General features: G+C 40.6%; 1 protein-coding gene across 3 annotated transcripts in view; it reads right to left on the bottom strand.

Annotated features, from left to right (window-relative positions):
* Positions 1-574: 574 nt before the first annotated feature.
* Positions 575-24,344, bottom strand: part of WWTR1 (WW domain containing transcription regulator 1) — a 144,065-nt gene continuing 120,295 nt past the window's right edge. For all 3 annotated transcript variants that reach the window (XM_081569472.1, XM_081569473.1, XM_081569471.1), the window contains exons 5-7: positions 11,437-11,570; positions 9,414-9,526; positions 575-3,997 (exon numbers count right to left, since the gene is read on the bottom strand). In XM_081569472.1, the coding sequence (XP_081425598.1) occupies positions 3,813-3,997; positions 9,414-9,526; positions 11,437-11,570 (432 nt within the window). In that variant the 3' untranslated portion in view covers positions 575-3,812. The remainder of the gene's footprint in view (positions 3,998-9,413; positions 9,527-11,436; positions 11,571-24,344) is intronic.

The raw sequence follows: 24,344 nt of genomic DNA, 5'->3' as shown, positions 1-24,344 counted from the left end.
GGGATCTTCTCAACCCAGGGACTGAAGCAGGTCTCCCGCATTGCATTCTTTACCGTCTGAGTCACCAGGGAAGTCCAAGAAGCCACAGCATATTGTTAATAACAGAGAAACAAAGAAAAATACTATAGTCCTGATGTTCCAGTCAAATCTGCAAGGTTGTTGGAAGGGCTGACTCAGGTTCAATTCCTGGGTCAGGAAGATCCCCTGGAAGAGGAAAGGGCAACCCACTCCAGTATTCTTGCCTGGAGAATCCCCTGGACAGAGGAGCCTGGCGGGCTATAGTCCATGGGGTTGCAAAAAGTCATACACAACTGAAGTGACTTAACACAAGGACACACACACACACACACATAGTTTTTAAAGTCTCAGTGAGTTACTTCAAATAAAGTAGAAACCAGAACTCTGGGTATTTAGAATATTGAAAACCAGGCATTTGAGCCAAAAATATGTTTGCCTACAAAATTTTCTTTCTTTCATTGTCTGCCAGGAAAGTTACATAAGCCTTCCTCCAGTACCACCCAAAGCCCTCAGCAAAAAGAACACACACAAATCATGACAAGATAAAGGCTCCAAGTGGAAATTCAATTGTATTTATTTTTCTTATACAGAATCAGAGAAGTAAAAACCAGTACCAAACTCCAGGTAAAATAGTTTGATCTGATTGATTTTCTGCATACTCTCTGTATGCATAGCAATCTGAATTAAAAATAAACACACATATATCATATTACAAAATGTAGAAATAATTTTTTAAAAAGTTAAAGTATGAACACATAAATGATGTAGTGTGTTAGGGAAACGGTCTCTGTTGATCACCTACTTTCCCAATTAAGTTAATCTACAATTTCCTTTTAACAGCTTTTGTTTGTCATAAAAGTTGCACTTCTGGAAGTTGCTTTCTAATTCTGTTATGAGAACACCACCGGTCATTAGCAAAACTCTCTCACTCCAGATCACCTTCTTCTCCAGAGAGATTTTCTGCCAAGCTGGAGTCAGTAGCACCCCCAGCACGCTAACTGTTTTACTTTGTTTTTACTTATATTGTATAATCAGCGAAAGAAAGGCATATCACATCCTAAATTCTATGGTGAAACACTAACAATTACTTAGATTTAACAGAATTGCAAATAGGTCTTGACAATGTATTTACTTCAAGGAAATGCGTTTTATCAGGGAAAGAAAATACCTTAAAAGAAAGATTTCTGAAATTATTTTTAATCTGAATGAAATGTTGAAATCTACTGATTGATTTAGGACTAAAAAAGACATGATATTCGGCAGTCATTTTATAATAAGAAATATAGTATAAATAGCACCTTATCATGAATTCTGCAGGGGTTTTAACACTTATAATAATAGGAAAGAACCTTTAAAAAGTTGTGTTTAGATTTCTAGCTTTAGTGTTCTTTAACAAAGGCCATATTTCATGGCCTTAAAAATAACAACAAAAATTAGATCTGGCTTTATTTATTAGTAAACATGTAGTCAGGGTCTGTATCTAATTCTGGAAAAATAATTGTTATGTTCATTAATAAATGTTCCAACTAATTTCACTAAAAAAAATTCTTCTAGTATTTTCTAATGCCACAAGCTTACTAGGAAATTATTTCTAAAAATTGATACTATAAATCATCAATGTTTTAACTACTTAAAAAAAGGAGGGATAATTGTTTCTTTAATGTTTGATAACCTGAAAATGAATCTATAAAAATATTTTTTAAAAATACAGTAACACTGCTCAGTTTTACTAGGTCCCTTGTTTTTGAGTCTTTTTTTTTTTTTTTGCTTTTTCTTAGAAAGAATGTACAATGCTTTTTGCAATTATTGCTAACAGAAGAGAAAAAGAAATAGTGCTCCTTTCAATATAGTAGCAACAGAAACATCTACCCTCATCTCTCAGAGCGTTTTGAGAAAGAGATGGAATCAGAGGAAGAGAAACCATGGGTCCTTTGGGGGAAAAAAGTCACTTCATTGTGTTGGAAGCAACCGTAGGTTTAAGCTCTCGTCTGCCTACTCACTTAACATCAGTGTGGACAGGGCAACACGAGCGCTGTGCCTCCTTCTCCCACATAAAGTGCACTGAAGCCGCCTTTTCTTCTACAACAGTCTTTTGGTACAAAAGTTGTAGGAGAAAATCATTGCTTTGTTCTTTGGGGGCACCTCACACCTCCTGCTCATCTTGCTTTTGGGGCACTGTAGCTTGTCTATTTCCATCTCACACCTAGTAGCCTTTCCACTGTATTCCCTAACGTTACTACTTCATCTCTGACCTTTACACTTACCTTCATTCCAACAAGATAAGATGTATTCTGCCTGTCTGTCTTTTGGTAGATCAAAATAGATCTCAGATCCCCAGCAAATAAGCCCCTTTGGGAATGGAAAGGTTCCTCTCAGAGACCTGCATTATTAATGTCTCTCAAAAAAGATATTAAATTCATAGATTATAAATAATGTCAGTTCAAAATATTAAACAATTGAGGACTTCATTGGCAATACAGGCAGAGTGCATGCCAGGCGAACCTGATGCTCTCTCTCAGTCCTTAAAAGCTAATAAAAAAAAAAAAATGGTTTTGGTTACATAAGAGGTATTGAGTACATATTTCATGCCTTTCTATACCAACTGTAGCAAACAAGATTAGGATAATACACCTAGGAATCAACTTTAGTGACTTCGGAAACACTAAGGGTCTCCACCATACACCCTCAGGGGGCATTTTTTGACCCGTCAGTCAGAGATCTGCTTCATCCTTCGAACAGCTTCATAGATAAGATTATTTTAAACCCTAGAAATCTTGAAAGGAGAAAAATCAACAAGGCTTCAGAATTTTAAAAGCAACAGCTCATTGTGTGCCATCAGGTTGAAAGCTATGTGGTCCGGATGTTTTCAGGACAGTTTCAAAAGACAAAAACACAGTTGCCACTGATTTATCAGAAACATCTGGCTGCCCTATGTCATCAGTCACCAAATGATAGTGCTTCATAAAATAAACATCAAGTTCTAAGCTGCAATTTTTTAAAAAAAACCCAACTTGTCATTTAAAAACCTTTTGTTTAATAAATGTTCATAATTAGTACCAAACTGGTCTCTTTCTCTTTCATGAGATCTTGGTGTAGGAACTGCGACTAATGCCACTGTCACTCTCCTGTTGGAAGGACTAGTTGTCTAGATGCTGTGCAGTAAAATGATGAAGGATAAACTACAATAGGACTGTGTGTGCCTTTGTGAATACAGGTAATAGGAGCCATCAGAACCTGCATGGATTGAAAACTACATTGTATTCCAAACAGCAGAATTTTACTATCAGTACAATGATTTTTAAAGCTCAAGTTAAATATTCTTTAAAGCATTTGGTACTAATGTCATCAGTACAGTTTTTGAAACTGTAAATCAGGTCGAGTTTTTTGTACATTTCCTGGACCAAGCCACCTGTCAGAAGTCACTGCCTGTGGTCATCAGTTTTTCATGGTTTATAATCAATTGATGTATAAATTTCAGCTAACACCCATAAAGCTTGGTCATGGGGTAGCAGAGAGGAAAGCAGAGAAGCAATTCTGCATAATCAATTCCGCTGCACAACCCATCACAGGAATGCAGGCTTGCAGAAAACAGAAATAGAATGTTTATTCATGTTTAACTTAAGTGACTGCCAATCAAATCCAGGCAATTATTAAACTGGCCACAAGGAAAGGAGGGAGCATGTGTGATGGAGGCAGGAGGCAGCTCACCTGCCGTCTTGCTCTGCTCCATCGCTTTTTCCAAGAGGCCCAGGAAATGTCAGGTCACGGCTGCATCCAAGCTACAATGGTATTAATTACAGCCAAGTTAGAAAAGGCTCGCTTTTGTTCAGAGCGGATTCTACATCATTGAAGAGGGGGATCAGATCTTCAGATTCCAAAGTTCCTAGATCAACGTTTGTTCCCGGAAGACAGTCAAGAAAATCAGGAAAACGGGTCTGCTGAGGGTTGATGTTCATGGGTGTCTGTCCTGTGTTTTCTCCTGTAATGGAAAGGAATGAAACCATTTTAATTCTTTCATTGTAGTATAATTGCTTTTCAATGTTGTGTTGGTTTCTGCTGTACAATGAAGTGAATCAGCTACATGTATACAAGTTTCTACTTCCTCCTAGACCTCCCTTACTCCCCATCCCACACTTCTAGGTCGTCACAGGGCACTGAGCTGAGCTCCCTGTGCTACAGCAGGCTCCCACTAGCTATCTATTTTACATGTGGTCATACATATATGTCAATCCCAGCCTCCAACTCATCCCACCTTCCCCATGCCCCCTTGTCCTCTATGTCTGTTTCTATTCCTGCAGAGTGAAGTAAGTCAGAAAGAGGAAAACAAATATCGTATATTAACACACATATGTGGAATCTAGAAAAATAGTACAGATGAACCCTATTTAATTCTTTTTTAAGGCTCCTGAAAAGAGGAACAAGTTCAAGTGTCAACATAACTCTCATCTTCATTTCCACTGTGCTCACAATCCACCAGAAGATTTTATTGCTGCAGGTTGCAAATTATTTCATCTCCTTGCAAAATTTCAGCTACCACGTTATTGAAACTGAGTTGGTGGTGCCCACGCCTAAAAGACACAGAGATGCTGGATGACTCTTTAATTGTTCTGGGTAGACATGGTCCAGAATGGGTAAGTCCAGGGACACAGGAAAGGAGAAAATGAGGACACTGTGGATCTGACCTACCATCACTGACTTCCCATGACAACGGCACAAGGAGCTGGTTTGAGTAGAGAGGGCCTGACAGTCATAAAAACCTTATCACAGAGCTATAATCCAACAATTTAATTGTAAACTCAAATTTGCCCATATCATCCTCTTTATGTTCAAAGGCAGTAGTGAGGAGGTTCTTTCAACTATGTTATTAAAAAACAACCTTCATTGACAACTCCGGGGATCATGTTCGAAGTATTTTAGAAAGTGGCTTCTGCAGATTGCCCCCCTCACTACACATGTACATATACCCCACAACTATCGAGTAGAGAATTCTCACAAAGCATATGAGTCACAATGCATGGGAGCATGTAGGTTCTGAGAAGTCTGTAGCAAGGAAAATCAGTTTTATTTTGTTTAAGCCACTACCACCTCCTCGAATCCAATTTTGGCAGAATTTATATCCTAACAGAACTAAAGTCTGCAGAACCTAGTTAAAAGTTCAGTGTCTGGGATATGACATGAAGAACACATCCTTCATGAATGAAGGATAGGAGAAAACGTACAGACCATTGTGTCAGGAGATGGAGCTTTTTAGCTGTGTGGCCTAAGACACACTCGCTTGTCTGAAATTGGGAGATAGGTGCCGTATCATATTTGCCACACATGATATGAGGCTCTGGGCTTCATTCATACATAAATTAAACACTTGGTGATTTAGTTGCTAAGTCATGTCTGACTCTTTGTGACCGTATGGACTGTGGCCCGCCAGGCTCCTCTGTCCATGGAATTCTCCAGGCAAGGATTCTGGAGTGGGTTGCCATTTCCTTCTCCAGGGGATCTTACCAACTCAGGGATCAAACCCACGTCTCCTGCACTGCAGGCAGATTCTTTACCGACTGAGTTACCAGGGAAGCCCACAGAGACACTTACATAAACACATACACAAATACAAAAACACCATAAATGTTTGTTGACTGTGCTGAGAGAACTCAGTCATGGTTAATTAGTTACATAATATCAGGACAACTGGTTCATTCCAACAGCCCCAATCAATTTTCTGAAGGGATAAAATATAACCTCATAGTCTGAGGTACATTGATAACTATGGCCAGCTTTTCACCATGGAATCATTTCTAAGAAACTTATTCAATTAGCTTTTGTGTCATACAGGTACTTTAGGCTTCCTAAGAAGCCTGTATAGAGATTTCACTATTCTAGACAAAATGGGAGAAAACTCATTTTAATAATATGCATTTTCCAAGGAGAAAAATTACTTCTTTCATAGTGACGAGGGAAACATAATCACACTTGCATTTTTGGAGGTAGCAAAACTTCATGGCTTTTCTACAAACTTATAAAATATCAGTGACTCTTGGGAATATTTTATAGGACTTGCATTGCAAAAAGCAGTCATTTGAAAAATTAAAACGAGTTCAACATGACCTCAGGGTTGTTGTGTTACTGACACTGAAAAACAAGGTTAGTTTAGAAAAAAAATCCAAATATCTTTTTTCTACCCAATATATTGTAACAGAAGGAAATTAGGCTTAAAAAAAAAATTATCTGCCCTGAAAAATTACCTGATCTAAAGTGCTGGATGTCTTTTGTCTTCGTATCCAGTTAGAAATATCCACCTCGACTGATTTCCCATTTTATGTTTTCAATAACTCAAGAATTGATTTTTTTAACCAAATAAAATCTCTCTGCTTTAAAAAATTCTCTTATCTTTTCTCCTCAGAAAGCGTGACTAGTTAAGGTTCTTCATTAAGGCTAACAATCTTAAAATATCTCTCCTTGGAGCAACTTTGCAACCTCATAGTAATCTTTTTGGTCTTTACAGTTTTCTTCATTTGAAAAGTGGGACATATTATACAACACGGGGAATATAGCCAATATTTCACAATAACTATAAATGGAGTATCACCTTTAAAACTTGTGAATCACTGTATCATACACCTGTAACATATAATATCACATGGCAACTATACTTCAACTTTAGAAAAAGATGCACATTTGCATCAATAATAAAAATGAATGGATGAATAAAAGTGCGACAGACCAAAAAAAAACAGAAGTTCTTAGAAGGGTGTGATTATTGTAGAATATTCTGGAAAGTGGATGACCTCCAGCCTTTGCTCCTATTATTACGTCAACTTTATCCTCCTATGTCTCTAACACTATGTCCAGCTGTTGCTTCCATGTGTATTTTACAAAGGGAGTATTTGGCTGGCTGGTCGTCATTTAGAATGTGGTCAGAATGTGATCAGTGGACCTACCAGACCTTTTCCAGCCACATTTGAGCTCTTACCATCCCTTGGCTTTTCCTTTTCTTGTTCCTGTGTAATTAATTACATGTCTCCCCTTGAGGGGGCTTATGCCCACTTCCTATAAAGACTTCACAGATGTGACTGTAAATTTAGCACTCACTATGCCAGGCTAACCTGGAACCCCAACATTTAACAGGACTAATCTCATCCTTCTCAGATGATACTTCATCCTTCTCAGAAGGAGAAGAGAACTTTGTGCCAAGCGCTGTGACCTCATGATGCCTCACCACTCTACCAGGTGAGCACATTACTCCCACTTCACAGGTGAGAAATCTGAGGCCCTGGGAGATTTCATAACTTACCAAAGTTACTACTGAGACGTAGAGGAGCAAAGATCCAATTGAGGTGGCGCGTCTGCAAGGACTATGATCTTTACAGGACATGACTTAATTCCACATTTTGGTTTCAAAACATTCCCTACTTATCTACTCGGTGTCATTTTAAAAAGCCAAAGACTAGAATCCATCTTTTTTTACATTTTAAAGTCAAGCTAGAGACTTCCCTGGTCCTCCAGTGGCTACAGCTCCACCATCTCAGTGCAGAAGGTCTGGGTTCAATCCCTGGATAGGGAACTAGATCTCACATGCCACAACGAAGACCTGGCACAGCCAAATAAATACATACTTTTTAAAAACTGTCTAGCTAGTGGGAAGGTGCTGTGTAGCACAGGGAGCTCGGCCTTGCTCTGTGATGACCTAGAGGGGTGGGAGAGAAGGTCAGGAGGGAGGGGATTATGTATATTTATGGTTGCTTTGCCTCATTGTACACCAGAAACCAACACAACATTATAGAACAATTATCTTCCAATTAAAAACAAACAAAAAAATTTGTTTAAATGTCAAACTTGCTTAGATTTCGATTTCCTGAGTCTTTTCTTATTTAACTTTGCTTTTTATGTTTACTAGTTTCCAATGTTGAAAAGATGAAAGCAAACAGTTACTAAACACGGGAAGGAGCCACTTCATTAAGCTGTTCCGAAGAGGGCAAGAAAAATCTCACACCGAAAAATAAAGAGAAGGATGAAGACAGAGAGGGAGGGAGGCAGGAAGAGGGGCAGAGGCTGAAGTAATAAATTGAAGACTAACAAAACAAACAGTTCAAACTATTCCTGGGTGACTCCTCACAAGACAGTCTGTACAATTCTCTAAACACATAGATGATGGGCTGCACGGAGAGCCCAGAACAGCTGCTCCTATGTTCTGGCAGGGTCTGCATCTTGTCTGACCAACTGTTTAGTTTCCAAGCGCAAAGCACAGCCATTGAGGAGCAGAAGGTGACAAACATTGTCCTCCGGACAATGGCACTGGGGAAAACAATCCTTTTCATCACAGAACAATTTTGTATCATCAGTGGTGACAGAGGAAAAACTTACATGAGCAGCTCCAAAGAGGGGACATATCAGCTATTATTGATTTTTTTTAAAGTCTATTTTTAGTTTTGTTTTTTTTCTTTAATTGGAGTATAGTTGATTTACAGTGTCGTGTTAGTTTTAGGTATACAGCAAAGCAATTCAGTTGTACGTATATATTCTTTTCCAGATTCTTTTTTATTACATGTTATTTCAAGATACTGAATATAGTTTCCCGTGCTATACAGTAGGTCCTGGTTGTGAGCTGTCATTTAATTTTGGTTCAAAAGAATATCTTCTGGGAGTTTAGGACTTTGAAAATTAAATCTAGACCAAGTTTGGAGGCCTTGCTCCTGGAGAAGTAGAGAAAAAGAGGTAACCAGGAAGCCAGCTGAGGCCTAGCCTGAAGGCAGAGCAGGCCAGGAACTACTTAAATTTAATTGCTGAAGGAGGACATTGTTAGAACGTGGAGCTGACAATTTAGAATCCTCCGAGTTGCTTAACTTTCCAAAAGCCCACTGCCAATTGCTTCCCAAATGCAATAATGACATGAAAAACTCTGCGTACTGGTGGCCTGTACATTACAACAAAAAGCTAGAAAAGTATAAATATTCAATCGTGAAAGAATGGTAAAGCAGACAGTGGTATATTAATGCAACTGTGAGGAAAAGGCTAAATAAAGCAGACAAGAAAAGGAAGGAAGAGAGGAAAGGAGGGAGGGAGAGAAGGAGAGAAGAAAGAAAAAAAGCAGAAATTAAAATCCTGTGCTCATATATAAAAACTATATTTGTATAAACTATGCGGAAGGAGCTGGAGTTTATTAATGGTGCCTGGGTTCTGGGAGCTTTGCAGCTGTCAGTTCATGTTGCTGAAGTTAAGTGTTTCTGGTTGGATTTTAGAATTGAGAGGATCACTGCATGGGGCACACGTTCAAATCCTGGTTGGGGAACTAAGATCCTGCATGCCTCGCAGTGTGGTCAAAAAAAAAAAAAAGAACTGAGAGGAGTAAAGTGACAATTTAAAAGTGCAAACCCACTGCAAGGCTTCACAGGCTTGGCCCCTACCTGTGTCCATCTCATCCACGTTGCTGAGGAAGTCCTCTGGAGTCGTGGGGACACTGTAGCACCCCAGCCCCAGGCCGCTGTCTGTGCTCTGCTCCCTCGAATGATATGGCCCCCTGCAGAGCAAAAGACGGGAAGACGCTTCAAAATTAAGATATAATCATGAAGACCCCCAACTAATGTAGACCCGCCTGATGTTCCAGATAACAAAGGGAGGTGGACTTTGAACCTCATTTTAATTTTGAAACATATATCCCTGTGTCAATGAAATTAATCAGTTGTAAGCAAAGAAAAAACCAACTGGCCAGTCATAATAAATTGACACCGATTCCCTTTTCATCTGAAAATAACAATAACATAAAATAACAATACATATAGAGAATGATACCATTTATGTAAATTAAAAAAAAAAACTAAAAAAGATGTTGAATATTGCTTCTGGATACAGACATTGACAGGCAATGTCTGTGGGTGTGTGTGGGTGTGTGTGTGTGTGTTTGCACACATGCACAGTTGTGTCCAACCCTTTGCAGCCCCATGGACTATAGCCCACCAGGCTTCTCTGTCCATGGAATCGTAAGAATACTGGACTGGGTTGCCATTTCCTCCTCCAGGGGATCTTCCTGACACATGGATCAAACCCATGTCTTTTGTGTCTCCTGCATTGGCAGGTAATTCTTTATCAGTAGTGCCAACTGGGAAGCCTTTGACAGGCAATGAGAAGTATAAAAATAGGTGTGATGGATATACATCAATTTCCAAATGGTGGCTACCACTAGGCAGGGAAGAAGGAAAAGAAATGTATTTCAGGGGTGATGGGGAAGAGTTTAAATATTAGTTGTAATATTTATTAAAAAAAATAAGATCAATGTAAATATGGAAAACCTGGGTGTTGGGTACATGGGTAAATCTTAAGTTATTCTTTACATTTTTTCTTATCATTTGAATTATTTTTGTATCAGTCATTTAGAAACTCCTTTCCTTCAGTATTTTGATTACTGTCGGTTTTCATTCATCTCTCTATTTTTAGTAACTTTCATAACTGTATTTGCTTGTCGCCTGAAGCCTCCGCAAGGGCAGAAAAGACACAGGAAATAGAAAACTGCCCTTTATTTAGGTTTAAAAGGCTACAATTAAGGTTGACTACTTCTACTCATGAAGATATTTCTGGTTCAATTAGCTTTTCCTTCTGCTCATATATTTCATATTTTAAAACAACACTTCTTCATTTCATTCTTTAATTGTGAAATAATTTTAGACTCACACAGAAGATGTAAAAAGAGTACAGAATTCCTGTGTATCCTGTGTGCAGCTTCCCCAAGGACATGGTACATAACCACAATACAAGGATCAATATCAGGAACTGACAATGTATAACACTATTAACTGGCTTCCCTGGTGGCTCAGTGGTAAAGAATCTGCCTACCAACGCAGGAGACCTGGGTTTGATCTCTGGGTCAGGAAGATCACCCAAAGAAGGAAATTGCAACCCACTCCAGTATTCTTGCCTGGGAAATCCCATGGACAAAAGGGCTTGGTGGGCTAAAGTCCATGAGGTCGCAACAGAGTCCATAACTTCGTGCCTAAACAACAACAACCATAATAATACTATTAAATATAAACCTTATTCATATTTCACCACAAATATCACTCTTAATTGTTTTGCTCCTATTTGTCATGTAACATGTTTTTATCTCCATTGGCTATATCAAAGCACAAGATTCTTCTAAATAATTACTACAAAACACCGTGCTATTGAAATGATAAATTCATCCCCATTTTCTAATTACTGACTAGGGATTTACTCCATACCATAGCATCAATTTTTGAATTTGAGATTAAAAAAGAAAAATTGGTGACTTCTTGTCTGCTTTTATTTTTTCTGCCACATCCCTCCACATCCTCCCTCTATCCTCACCCCAAACTCCAAGCCCCCCAGCTTTTCCCAATATAAACAAAGATCCATTATACTCTAAACCTCATAATAAAGAAAGCAAAAATAAGTGGTCTTAAAATGTTGACTTACCCATTGAGGAAAGGATCCGAGCTATTATTAGTAATGGATCTCATGTCTGGGGTCATGGCAGGAGGGTTGACAGCAGCCTGAACCGTGGCTAGAGTCTCAGCCTCCATGGGGAGCTGTCTGCAGAGGGCAGCTTCCTGCGGAAAGATGACAGTCAGGGGGAGAGGCAACAGTGATTCACTCGTTACAAGGATTGGAGTAAAGGATGCTTCACATAAAAACTTTTCACCAAACACAAAAGCACTTTATGTTTATCCCTCATAAGTCAGAATCATCAGGAAATCATTAGTGTTCTTTCTCTGAAGAAGTCTTACAGGCATAAGTCACTTTCTCACATACACCAAGTTAATGAGAAGCTCATGTAATATTTGCCCTCAAGGCACTGACAGAGCAACTGTCCAACCCACCCAAATTGCTTAAACACCCAAATCATACAAAGACCTCTCAAGACACTTTCTCAAGGACAAGGCTATTTTTACCCCAGGTGATCAGACCAAATCTAAGTCAATCAAAGCAAAGCAACTGGACTCTTCTGAACTAGCAGGTACATTCTGGTCTTTGCCACTTACAGCCCAGTAAAGCTGTGGAGTTACAGAGTTCAGGCTCTGTGTTAAATCACAACTGGCAGTTTTAGATGATAACCAGGAGAGCAAAGCAACCGGTTTAAAAGTTTGTTAATCAATAGGTTTTTCTATTTGACTAATTATTCTGTCAACTAAAATGGCTGAAGTTTGGAGAAGCATGCAGATCCAATCCAAATCTCACTTGACGATTAACTGTTTGATAGCATATGGATTTCATTAGCAAAAATTAAAACACCAGCATTTTTTAAAAGCTAACATGATTTTGCCAAGGAGAGTCAGTCCAAAAGGTTACAAATTTGACTGCAATTACTTTCTCTAGATATAACCTCCAGGGAGTCTCTCCCATTTTGACAAAGATGACCAGACATCAGATTCCTTTCAAATTTGCTGCTGTTTCCAGAGAGTAAAACTTTTGTATATTTTTTCCATGTGTCCAAAACCAAAGTTAGGCCCTTCCCATGTTTTGCCTATCAGTTTCCCACTTCCCAAGCTGAATCACTGGTCTTGCCATCCCTCAAACCCCAAAACCAAGGCTACAACAGCAGAGTATTCAGGCCATCTAAGTTACAGTGTCTGCTTTAGATCTCTTCCAGCCCTAAGAAGCGATGATTTTAGACAGCAACAGAGTAACTGCTGTCTAGACAAGTCTAGTGAAGTCATCGGCTATAAAAACTTTCGGTTACTAGAGTTCATCATACTGTTCCTAGGAGTTATGGTAGCATGACTATTACAAACCATGAAGATCTGATAGATAAGAAACTGCATTTTAATTTATACTGAAATAAATACCCTGTCTAGAAAGGGCTCCTGGTTCACTTCTGTTCATCCAGATTTCAAATAATTCAGTACTTAACTAACGTAAATTTTACTCAGTAATCTATGAAAAGCAAACCAAAAAAAAAAAAAAAAGGAGATTTTTAAAGGGGGATTTTAGTCCATAATTCTAATCTTAGAAGTACCTTCTGAATACATGTAGAAAAACTGAATGATTTGCTATAGTTGTCTTTATGTGGTAGGCGGTGTTCATTAGAAACCTTATCTTCCAACCAAAGCTTACCTGGAGGCTTCACACCTAAGAATAACAGGGATCGGACCTGGTGTGAGGAACACAGAGGCCACCAACCCCTCAAACACACTCATATACACATACCACAGTCTGAAAACAGCTAGTCAGTGAGGTAATTTCTAGTCCTTTATAGATAGTAAATGCAAAGATCCTTCAGGCAATAACCTTCATTATCCAAAATAAAAATCAGCTTTAACTAGAATATTCCCATTCTCCAACCATTCTGAACAAATGTGGAGTTTACCCCTAAAGGGCTACCCTTTTAAACATACAATTTGAAAAGATTGCTGCATTTCTTTACATGTGATGCAATTTTATCACCATATATCTTAAGAACACTAGACGAATTTGCAATTTCCAGGTGGTCTGAATTTAAACCTAATAAGAATCATTTCTGGAACTTCATTGGATAAAAATATATATATACAATATATATGAATTATTATTGTAGAAATATATAAAAAATACAGTTTTAATATTTAAGTTTTCCTGTTCATTTAAATTACTCTTGGGATGTTCTAATAGAGTATCTATTTTAACACAATGCTTGCTGCTGCTGCTGCTAAGTCGCTTCAGTTGTGTCTGACTCTGTGCGACCCCATAGACGGCAGCCCACAAGGCTCCCCCGTCCCTGGGATTTTCCAGGCAAGAACACTGGAGTGGGTAAAAGAATGCTTGTGAGTGGCTAAATATATAAACGAAATTCAAAAGGACTATTTATAATAACCAAAACTGGACGAATTTTATACTATATTGGGGGAAACGTTTAATGGTGCCATTTCACATCTCCTCCCTCTATTTTAAATGAAAGATACCTGAATTCCATTCCTCCGCATCCATATTTTCCAAAAGATTCAATACTTTAGAGGATTTGATCCCGTTATCATAAGAGGCAATGCTATGTTCTGCCTGTAGGGGGCTCACGATATCATTTTCACCTTGAAATAACTAACAAATGAGATACTACAGAAACTGTGTTGAATATACCTGAAAACTAGCTCTGAGATATAAATTAGGCCAGTCTGAGATAGAAAGTTTTTCGGGGTGGGGGGATGGTGCAACACTTTCTCCGAGATTATTATGAGACCATTCTTAAGTCACAGCAGCCACTGTGAAGGTGATACTGGCCCCTGGCTCTAAACCCACATGCTCCCTAGCCACAGTGGCCCACAAAGCCTGCCTGACATCACTGGCCACGTCTCCTCCTTTGTCTGGGACGTGTCTCCCCTCACTCCCTCATTCCTTTCCCACTGCTCCTCCCACTTTTGGCCTCTGTTCCAACTGTTTCTTCTGCTTGGAACACACTCCTCAGATCTTCCCCAAGTTCATTCCCTCACTGATGTCTGTCTCAACAGATGCAATCTCTTCAGAGATTACATTAAATGTTCTTCATGGCAACTGACATATTTACTGTCTGTCCTTCTCTTTAGAGTGGAAGCTCCATGAGGAAAGAGATCTTATTTATCACGTTCACTTCTGTGTCCCCACTGTGTATAACAACCCAGACATATACTAGGTACTTGATAAATATTCACTCAGTGAAGAAATGAAAATATCGCTGGAATTCAAACGGAAATATTTTCAATTATAATTAATAATAAAAGAAAAAATTAACTAAGAACATTCAATTCTCACCCCCCGCCACAAATATGAGTAAAACAATAGTCTACTCCATACATCCCAACTAACCAGGCTCAAATTCCATCCTAATGAAATGCGTTTTTCCTGCTCTCAACACAGAAGATGAGCAGAAGGGCGGAGTCATCAGGAGCAGGAATTCTGGGGCCACATGCTTGGGTCTGAACCCTGGCCATACCATCTTCCCAGCCAGTTATTTAATATTTTTGTTCCTGATTTGTAAACTGGGAATAATAATAGAACCCACCCAATAGGAAAGCTGTGGTGATAAAATGAGGTAATACACTGTACATAGAACAGTGCTGGCATACAAGATCATTTAATAAGTGTTAACTAAATATTATTGTTACTGGCACCTCATATGCTGTATTTCAATCCCAACAAAACTAAAGTAAAAATAAACAATCTTAAAAGTCACACTAAAACATGGAACTAATCCACTTTGAGTGGTTTGACACTTTTTCCTGATCAGCTTTCACCTTGGAAGATTATACCAAGTGTGAAATTCATCATGAGTCAGCAAGGCTAAAAATTTGGCTTTAAAAAAACAAAAAACAAAACAAAACCAAGGACAGGTTTGTAAACCTTTTTATATAACATAAAATTAAATTTTAATATAATTGGGCAATAGTGAGAAGCTTCATTCATTCAATTATATTTTATATTAGATATATAATTATATATTTAATAATATATTGCATAATTAGAATTTTTAAAGGTCTAGTCTTTTTTTGAATGAAAACAAGTTTCCTATTTCTGTTTATAAATTGAAGAAGAGCAGTACAAAATCTAAGGTTTGGAAGTAAAAGAAATAACCTCACTAACATGTCTTCATCCAAACAAGGGAGGATTTTTACTTAAAAAAAAAAAACACTAAACTAAATTTAGGTATAAAATTAAGCCCTAGATCCAGTGTGATTTTAGCTGCCACATGGCATCCCCTCCCCTCACATGGGCAGAAATGAAAGGCAAACACCTGACTTTAGTTTGACTAAGATATGGAGTTAAGACTGATGGAACGAAAACAGCTGAGACAAAGGCTGAAGATGGGGCACTAGACTAAGTGAATTGATGTGCAAATGGGGACAGTTGAACAAGGCTGGTCTAGGATGTGACTCAGACCTCCAACACAGAGCTGGCGGTGCAGCTGCCCTGACCTCACGCTCCCTCCCCAGCTCCCCCCAGTCCAAGCAGGACAACAGAAGCTAAGCTGGAAGCACATCTGAGCCCTTGGTCTGTCTCTCACCTCCTACCTCCACTCCAGGTCAGCAATTCTATTCACAGATCCCCTCCCAGTGTCCCTTCCACGGCCACCCTCCTGTCCTCCCAAACAAGTCTTAAGTTTCCTGGACTTGTCAGTACTTTGGATCCCTCTTCATCAGGCCATTCCTCCCCCACCTTTAGAGGTTCTGTTCCACTGCCTTTTTCCCAGAATGCCTTTCCTGATGACCACAGCAAGCCACTACCTGCCCCTCTCCCAGCCCTGAAGTCCAAAATAACACGTCCATCTGGGGTCTGAAACTTCACGTCTCACAGTACATTCCTCACCTGGCCCTAGAGCAGCTCTTCCTGCTAACTTTAAGCTTCTTCTTAATGCCATCACCACCCCTCCCACTTCCAAATCTCAGCCAACTGTCTCCCAAAGACCCCACAAAGACTCATTCATTTGCACCTGTATTTATTTAAAAAAAAAAAATACTATGGAGAGGGCTTCCCTGGTGTCTCAGTGGTAAAGAATCCGCCTGCCAATGCAGGAGACGTGGGTTCAATCCCTGGTCCAGGAAGATCCCACATGCCTCCAAGCAACTAAACCCAAACACCACAACTACGGAGCCTGTGCTTTAGAGCCCAGGAGCTGTAATTACTGAGCCCACATGCCACAAATACTGAAGCCTGCATGCCCTAGAGCCCATGCTCTGCAACAAAAGAAGCTCCAGCAATGAGAAGCCCTCACACCACAACTAGAAAATAGCCCCCACTCATCGCAACTAGAGAAAAGCCAGAGCGGCAATGAAGACCCAGTGCAGCCAAAAGTAAATAAACAAAAATTATTTTTAAAAAATACTATGGAGACTATCAGGGGCCAGGCACCTCAGCAGCAGGCATACAGCAATGAAAAATACAGATAGTGCCCTGCTCGGCGAGGATTCTACAGGGGAAACAGGCTACAACAAAAAATAATGGAGAAGGGCCATGCCTAGTAGGGTCCCTCTCCCTGACATCTACATGCTCCAAACCTTCTTTCCAACTCAAGTAGTCAGCACTGCTTCTATTTCTACTGCATTCAGGGATATACCAACCTCCACATGCAAGACTGCATCCAGGTCTCTGCTCTACACTTTGTCACGATTTTTACAAAGAATGATCAAAGGACAAAATTCAAAATGGGAAGAGGTCAGGGTGTTATGTCTGTGAAGAAGCAAGTGAAAGTGAAAGTTGCTCAGTTGTGCCTGACTCTTTGTAACCCCATGGACTGTAGCCCACCAGGCTCCTCTCTGTCCATGGGATTTTCCAGGCAAGAATACTGGAGTGGGTTCCTCCTCCAGGGAATCTTCCTGGCCCAGGGATCAAACCTGCATCTCCCGCATTGCAGGTAGATTCTTTACCATCTGAGCCACCAGGAAAGTCCCATGAAGAAGCAAGGGGACTGTTTAAAAGAGATACTGAGTGGCCACCATGGCTCTCAAACTATTAATGGACTGTAACATGGAAGAAGGAAGATTCCCTCTATCCCAGATTGGAGCCACATCTGATGTAGTCCATTCATTGGTAGGACTGGCTGCTTCTCAATTCTCTGGGCTACTGGCCACTGGAATTTTCAAACACTTGTTGAGGCGTAAATGCTACTGGACATGACCAGGGCTTGGCATAGGGAAAAAAAGTGTTCTTGGAATCAAAATGATGAAAGCTTAAATCCTAGCTCAGCTACTCCTTAGATATAACATCTTGGACTACACTTTTTTTTTTCAGTTTGTTAATCTGGAAAAAAATGACTTATAAGATTTATCTTGCTGGCTGGTTATAAAGATTAAAAAGCGTATTTATCAAGAACCTGGCACAGGGAGGCAGCTAATAAAATGAGCTACTGATGGCGCTAAATGTTTTAGGATACAACGATATTAGCTAATACTTGCATATCACTTACAACTTGAGAAGCACTGTCCTAAGTGTGTTAACACACTATTTCATTCCATCCTCTTGTCAGCCCAGCTCTCTCCATTTTATAGATGAGGACACTAAGGCACAGACAGGCTAAGCAACTTTCCCAGGATCTGGCCCCAGAGTCTGTTCTCACAGCCACTATGCAGTGAGCGGCAGAGAGAGGAAAGCCAAGGGCTGAGGTTGGCAGACCTCAAGACCTCAAATGGTCAGCCCTTTCACCTACTAGCTGTGGGACTTGGGTGCATATGTCATTTCTCTGAGCCCACTTTCACAGTTAGAACATGGAAATACCTGTCCTCCCCTTCTTCAGGCTGTGTGTGTGCTTAGTTGTCCAGTCATGTCTTTGCCACCCCACGGACTGTAGCCCACCAGGATCCTCTGTCCATGGAGATTCTCCAGGCAAGAATACTGCAGTGGGTTGTCATGCCCTCCTCCAGGGGATCTTCCCAACCCAGGGATTGAACTCAGGTCTCCTGCATTGCAGGCAGATTTTTTTAAGGTCTGAGCCACCAGAGAAGCCCAAGAATACTGGAGTGGATAGCCTATCCCTTATCCGGAGTATCTTCTGAACCCAGGAATCGAACCAGGGTCTCCTGCATTGCAGGCGGATTCTTTCCCAGCTGAGCTACCAGGGAAGCCCCTCCTTCAGGCAGTTTAGAGGATTTAACAGTGTCCTGTTTCACTTCCTGAACACACCTTCTCTCTCTGAATTGGAAAAGAGATCGAACTGGCCTCTCTGATCCGTTTCAACGTATATGGGTGGAGCTAGTGTCCTGGGAATTCACAGCGCAAGAGTGCAGCAGAGAGGAGTTACCCCACATCCAAGATCAGGGGCAGTGGCCAAGGGGAGCAACCCTGCGTCCAAGGTCAGGGGCGGTGGCCGCGAGGAGCTACCCCGTGTCCAAGGTCAGGGGCTGTGGCGGAGAGGAGCTACCCCATGACCAAGGTAAAGAGCAGCGGCTGCACATTGCTGGAGCAGCCATGAAGAGATAGCCCACGTCCAAGGTAAGAGAAACCCAAGTAAGACGGTAGGCACTGAGAGAGGGCATCAGAGGGTAGACAGACTGAAACCACAATCAGACAACTAGCCAATCTGATCACACTGACCACAGCCTTGTATAACTCAATGAAACTAAGCCATACCATATGGGGCCACCCAAGACGGACGGGTCATGGTGGAGAGGTCTGACAGAATGTGGTCCACTGGAAAAGGAAATGGCAAACCACTTCAGTATTCTTGCCTTGAGAATCCCAAGAACAGTATGAAAAGGCAAAAAGACACTGACAAATGAACTCCCCAGGTCAGTAGGTGCCCAATATGCTACTGGAGATCAGTGGAGAAACAACTCCAGAAAGAATGAAGGGATAGAGCCAAAGCAAAAACAACACCCAGTTGTGGATGGGACTGATGATAGAAGCAAGGTTCCATGCTGTAAAGAGCAATATTGCATAGGAACCTGGAATGTCAGGTCCATGAATCAAGGCAAATTGGAAGTGGTCAAACAGGAGATGGCAAGAGTGAACATCAACATTCTAGGAATCAGCGAACTAAGATGGACTGGAGTGTGTGAATTTAACTCAGATGACCATTATATCTACTACTGTGGGCAGCAATCCCTTAGAAGAAATGGAGTACCATCATAGTCAACAAGAGTCCTAAATGCGGTACTTGGATGCAATCTCAGAAATGACAGAATGATCTCTGTTCGTTTCCAAGGCAAACCATTCAATATCACAGTAATCCAAGCCTATGCCCCAACCAGTAACGCTGAAGAAGCTGAAGTTGAATGGTTCTATGAAGACCTACAAGACATTCTAGAACTAACACCCAAAAAAGTGTCCTTTTCATTGTGGGGGACTGGAATGCAAAAGTAGGAAATCAGGAAACACCTGGAGTAACAGGCAAATTTGGCCTTGGAGTACAGAATGAAGCAGGGCAAAGGCTAATAGAGTTTTGCCAAGAGAACGTACTGGTCATAGCAAACACCCTCTTCCAACAACACAAGAGAAGACTCTGCACATGGACATCACCAGATGGTCAACACTGAAATCAGATTGATTATATTCTTTGCAGCCAAAGATGGAGAAGCTCTATACAGTCAGCAAAAACAATACTGGGAGCTGACTGTGGCTCAGATCATGAACTCCTTATTGCCAAATTCAGACTGAAACTGAGGAAAGTGGGGAAAACCCTAGACCATTCAGGTATGACCTAAATCAAATCCCTTATGATTATACAGTGGAAGTGAGAAATAGATTTAAGGGACTAGATCTGATAGACAGAGTGCCTGATGAACTGTGGACGGAGGTTCGTGACATTGTACAGGAGACAGGAATCAAGACCATCCCCAAGATGAATATTCAGTCCTGAATATTCACTGGAAGGACTGATGTTGAAGCTGAAACTCCAATACTTTGGCCACCTCATGCGAAGAGCTGACTCATTAGAAAAGATCCTGATGCTGGGAAGGATTGGGGGTTAAGAGGAGAAGGGGATGACAGAGGATGAGATGGTTGGATGGCATCACCAACTCGATGGACATGGGTTTGGGTGGACTCCGGGAGTTGGTGATGGACAGGGAGGCCTGGTGTGCTGCAGTTCATGGGGTCGCAGAGTCGGACACGACTGAGCAACTGAACTGAACTGATCTGAGTGTCCTAGGAATTCACAAGCACAGCCAGCAGAGTTATAAGTTAAGATGTTAAAGGCCAGTTTCAGAAAGATCTGGAAAGCTGCCCCTGGTAACCCCACCCCTATCCTCCTCCACCACAACTTTTTTTTCTCTCTATATCCAAGCTGGGGGGCGTAAAGACTGGTACAAAATAAAGGCCTGAGAATCTCCTTCAGAGTTTGTGGTCTTCCATCTAGCTTCCTGAAGCAAATAATTATATATATGTGGGTTTAAAACTGCCCTCTCCTAGGGGCTGGAGGGGTGGGATGGTGTTTAAAACAGCTGGAGGGGTTAGCGGGTGAAAGACAAATGCTGATTCATAAGAGGAAGATGTCCCTGGAAGAGAACTTCAAACCTCCCCTCCTTCCAGCTCCCCACTGGCCTGCCGCCTGCCCGTGGAATAAATCAACAGAGGAGGTGAGAAAGTAAACAGCAGTTGAAAGCGCCCTGTAGCCCTGTCCGTCCTGGGTGAAGGGAGTGTCTCTCGCCAGCCAGCTCTGGCCCTCGCTGGAATGTACTTCAAAGACAAAGGAAGACAATAACTTCTTCTGAGGGTGATCTGTTTAATTTAAGTGCGTGTGGCCAGGGATACTACAAAAATGGAAGATTGGATTGTTTTAATTATAAGGGGTGGAGTGAGTAGAAACAAATGAAAAAAAAAAAAAGAAAAGAAAGACAATATTTTGAAATCCTAACGTTAAAAAAATTATTCTGGTGCAGAGAAGTTGCTCTCGCTGCCAAAACCCTGAGGGACTTCAGAGGCAGAATGCCGAATTATTGACCTTCTTTATAGCGGGAAAAAAATACCCATGCCCAATGTAAGTTTCTTTTCAACTCTGTGCCAAGGGATTCTAGAACTTCATTGTCACATTTCCTGGAGCCTCTCTTTGGAAATACCTCATCACACACAGGCTCAGCTGCCAGACTCAGGCTGCCGCTAGGAAAGAATATTCAAAACTCTGACACTCGGGGAAAGACATTTGTTGAGTCCCTATTTATTAACCGCAGCCTTCTTGATGCTCTTTAATTCAAGATGTATATAACAGTTTGGTGTTGTTCCATAATCTCTGTTATCCTTTAGAATCACATTATGGGAAACTATAATTTAGATAGTCTCCTCTTCACTTAAAAAAAAAAAAATAGCTGAATGGATTTCAAGATGGAATATTTCTTCATACCTCAGTGATCTTATCAAGATCAGAAATATGAAGCTGCTTTTCCTTTGTGAACCTTCATTTTAAAAAATGTGTTTGTACTACTCAGCCATAAAGAACAAAATTTTGCCATCTGCAGCAGCACGCATGGACTTGGAGGGCACTATGCCAAGTGAAATAAGTCAGACAGAGAAAGACAATGTCCAATATCACTTATATATGGAATTAAAAAATACAAGAAACTAGCAACTATAACAAATATAGAGAACAAACCAGTGGTTACCAGTGTGGGCGCTGGGGGTAATACATGGGTGGGGGAGAGGGAGATACAAACTATTGGGTGTAAGATAAGCTAAAAGGATGTACTATACAACATGGAGAATATGGCCAATGCTTTGTAATTGGAAATGAAAAGGAAAGTTTAAAATTATCTAAAAAATTTCAATAACCTATAATGGAAAGTAACCTAAAAAAAGAATATATGCATGCTCAGTCGCTTCAGTTGTGTCTGACTCTTTGCGACCCCACCGACTGTAGCCCTCCAGACTCCTCTGTCCATGGGATTCTCCAGGCAAGGATATTGAAGTGGGTTGTTATGCCCTCCTCCAGGGGAACTTCTCCACCCAGAGGTCGAAATGCTTTTTTATGCCAATTCAAATTGGTTGACCAATTTAACTAATGATTAAGAACGCTCATTATTTTCCATTTTTGGCTTTTTCCATCACTCTCAAATTCTGATAAAGCTTTCCCAGGATTTTAGCCACACAGCATGTATGGCCTTAGGCAAACATTCCCTATATCACAGAGGTGATATACATATACACATATATATATATGTAACTGAAACATTTTGCTGTACACCTAAAACAAACACAACACTGTAAATCAACTATATTTCAATAAAGTTTTTTAATTGTATAAAAAATAAATATTTAAAAATAAATAAAAATTTTAAATGTGTTTGATTTTATAACATCTTTCAAAAGTGTCCTTTTTAAAGGAATTGGTAATTTTTTTTAGAAAGTGAATTATTTCCAGGACCTGTAGGCAAATAGAACACTGACAGCAGTTAGAAAGGAAACTCTATGAAGGTAAAGACCAAGCCTATTAGTTCACTGCTGCGTATTCAGTGCCTAGAAAATGTTGAACGAATGGATGAATGTACACAGCCAGGCTACTCTAGTGAGATCCATGGGTGGACAACAAGACCACTGATGTTCCTGGTCAACCCCGAAACCTAATTCCCTGAAATGCTTTTCTAAACGGAAATCATAGCCCCATGTGCTGAAGGCATGACTCCATGAAGCTGCCACTATTTATGCTATGATATGACACTTTTTAACCTCTCTAAATAGCTGTTCTTCACATGACAAACAACAGACCTCAGAGCCTTCCCTGGACCAGCCTTGCTCACAGCCGGGTGTGTCCCTCCCCAGGGCCCTCAGTCAGGAATTACTGAAAGAGGCCGGCCAGCTGGCCCGCCAGACCTGGTAGTGGCTGTCAAGCCCCACAGAAACCTGTGAGACCTGCCAAAAGAATTCCAAGGCCTCCCGCCCAAGCCTTCTCCCCTCATCCCCGTTGTCCTGGCAACCAGAGGCCGGGCTGAGTCAGCATTTTTGTCTGACAAGCTGCTTTCTCCTGTCCACTGAGCCCCAATTAAGTGAAGGATGGGGGTGAAAGCAGTGCTGAGTCTGCCTGGGAATAATAACAGTTTCTCAACAACACAGAGGGAGCGAAGGCTTCTCTACTTAAGATTCTTCCAAGCCCTGGGGGCTGACAGGAAGTCCTCCAGTCAGAAATCATCTTTGAGTCAGAAAGACCCCAAGCTTCACATTCGAATGAATAAAACAATGGAATACTCTACTCAGATAAAGCCAAGAGTCTGTTTTCATGTCAAGGAATTGTTCTTTCAGAGGGACAAATAGGGACTGAGAAGCTTGTTTCTCAATTTTTTACCAGTTACTCAAATTTTCCATTTCATTGGGTAAAGCTGTAAACATGCCCTTTATGATACTGAGCAAATATTGTGTTGGTTTTTAAGCTGTAACAGCAGAATAGTCTATAGTCTTGTGGGCATGTGTGGTTCATGGTTTTTTTAAATTTATGTCCAGCCTTGCCGTAGAAAGGATTCCAGGCAGCCTAGAATAGATAGGTCCAAACTCAAAGCACAACTTCCATGGCTAATACAGAATAAACAGATGACTTCTCAAAATATATTAAGAAAAGAGGTTAACACACAGTAGTATAATATACTACCAGTTTTGTTTTAAACTAAATATGTATTTTTTTAAAGAAGATACATACAAAGACTGGAAAGAAATCACCAACATCTTCACAGCTCTCTTGAGGTAAAAGAAGAGATGACGATTATGTTCCTTTTTGGTTTTCATTATTTTAAATATTTTCTACCTGTCTTTTCTGTGGAAAAATTTTACTTCATTGCTATTCTTCTTTACATATAGTCATGGTCACACTTTGTGAAATTGTACGGTTCTGAGTTTTGACAAATGCATAATACAGCTGTGAAACAGCTGCCCCAACTAAGACACAGAACTGTGCTCTCACTCCCCAAATCCCCTAGTGCCTCCCCTTTGCAGGGAGCCCCTCCCTCACCCCTGACTCTGGCAACCACTCT

The sequence above is a fragment of the Giraffa tippelskirchi genome, chromosome 2, assembly GCF_054371585.1.
Source record: "Giraffa tippelskirchi isolate mGirTip1 chromosome 2, T2T-mGirTip1v1.2.pri, whole genome shotgun sequence".
NCBI lineage: Eukaryota > Metazoa > Chordata > Mammalia > Artiodactyla > Giraffidae > Giraffa > Giraffa tippelskirchi.
This window is presented reverse-complemented; position numbering and strand designations above follow the sequence as displayed.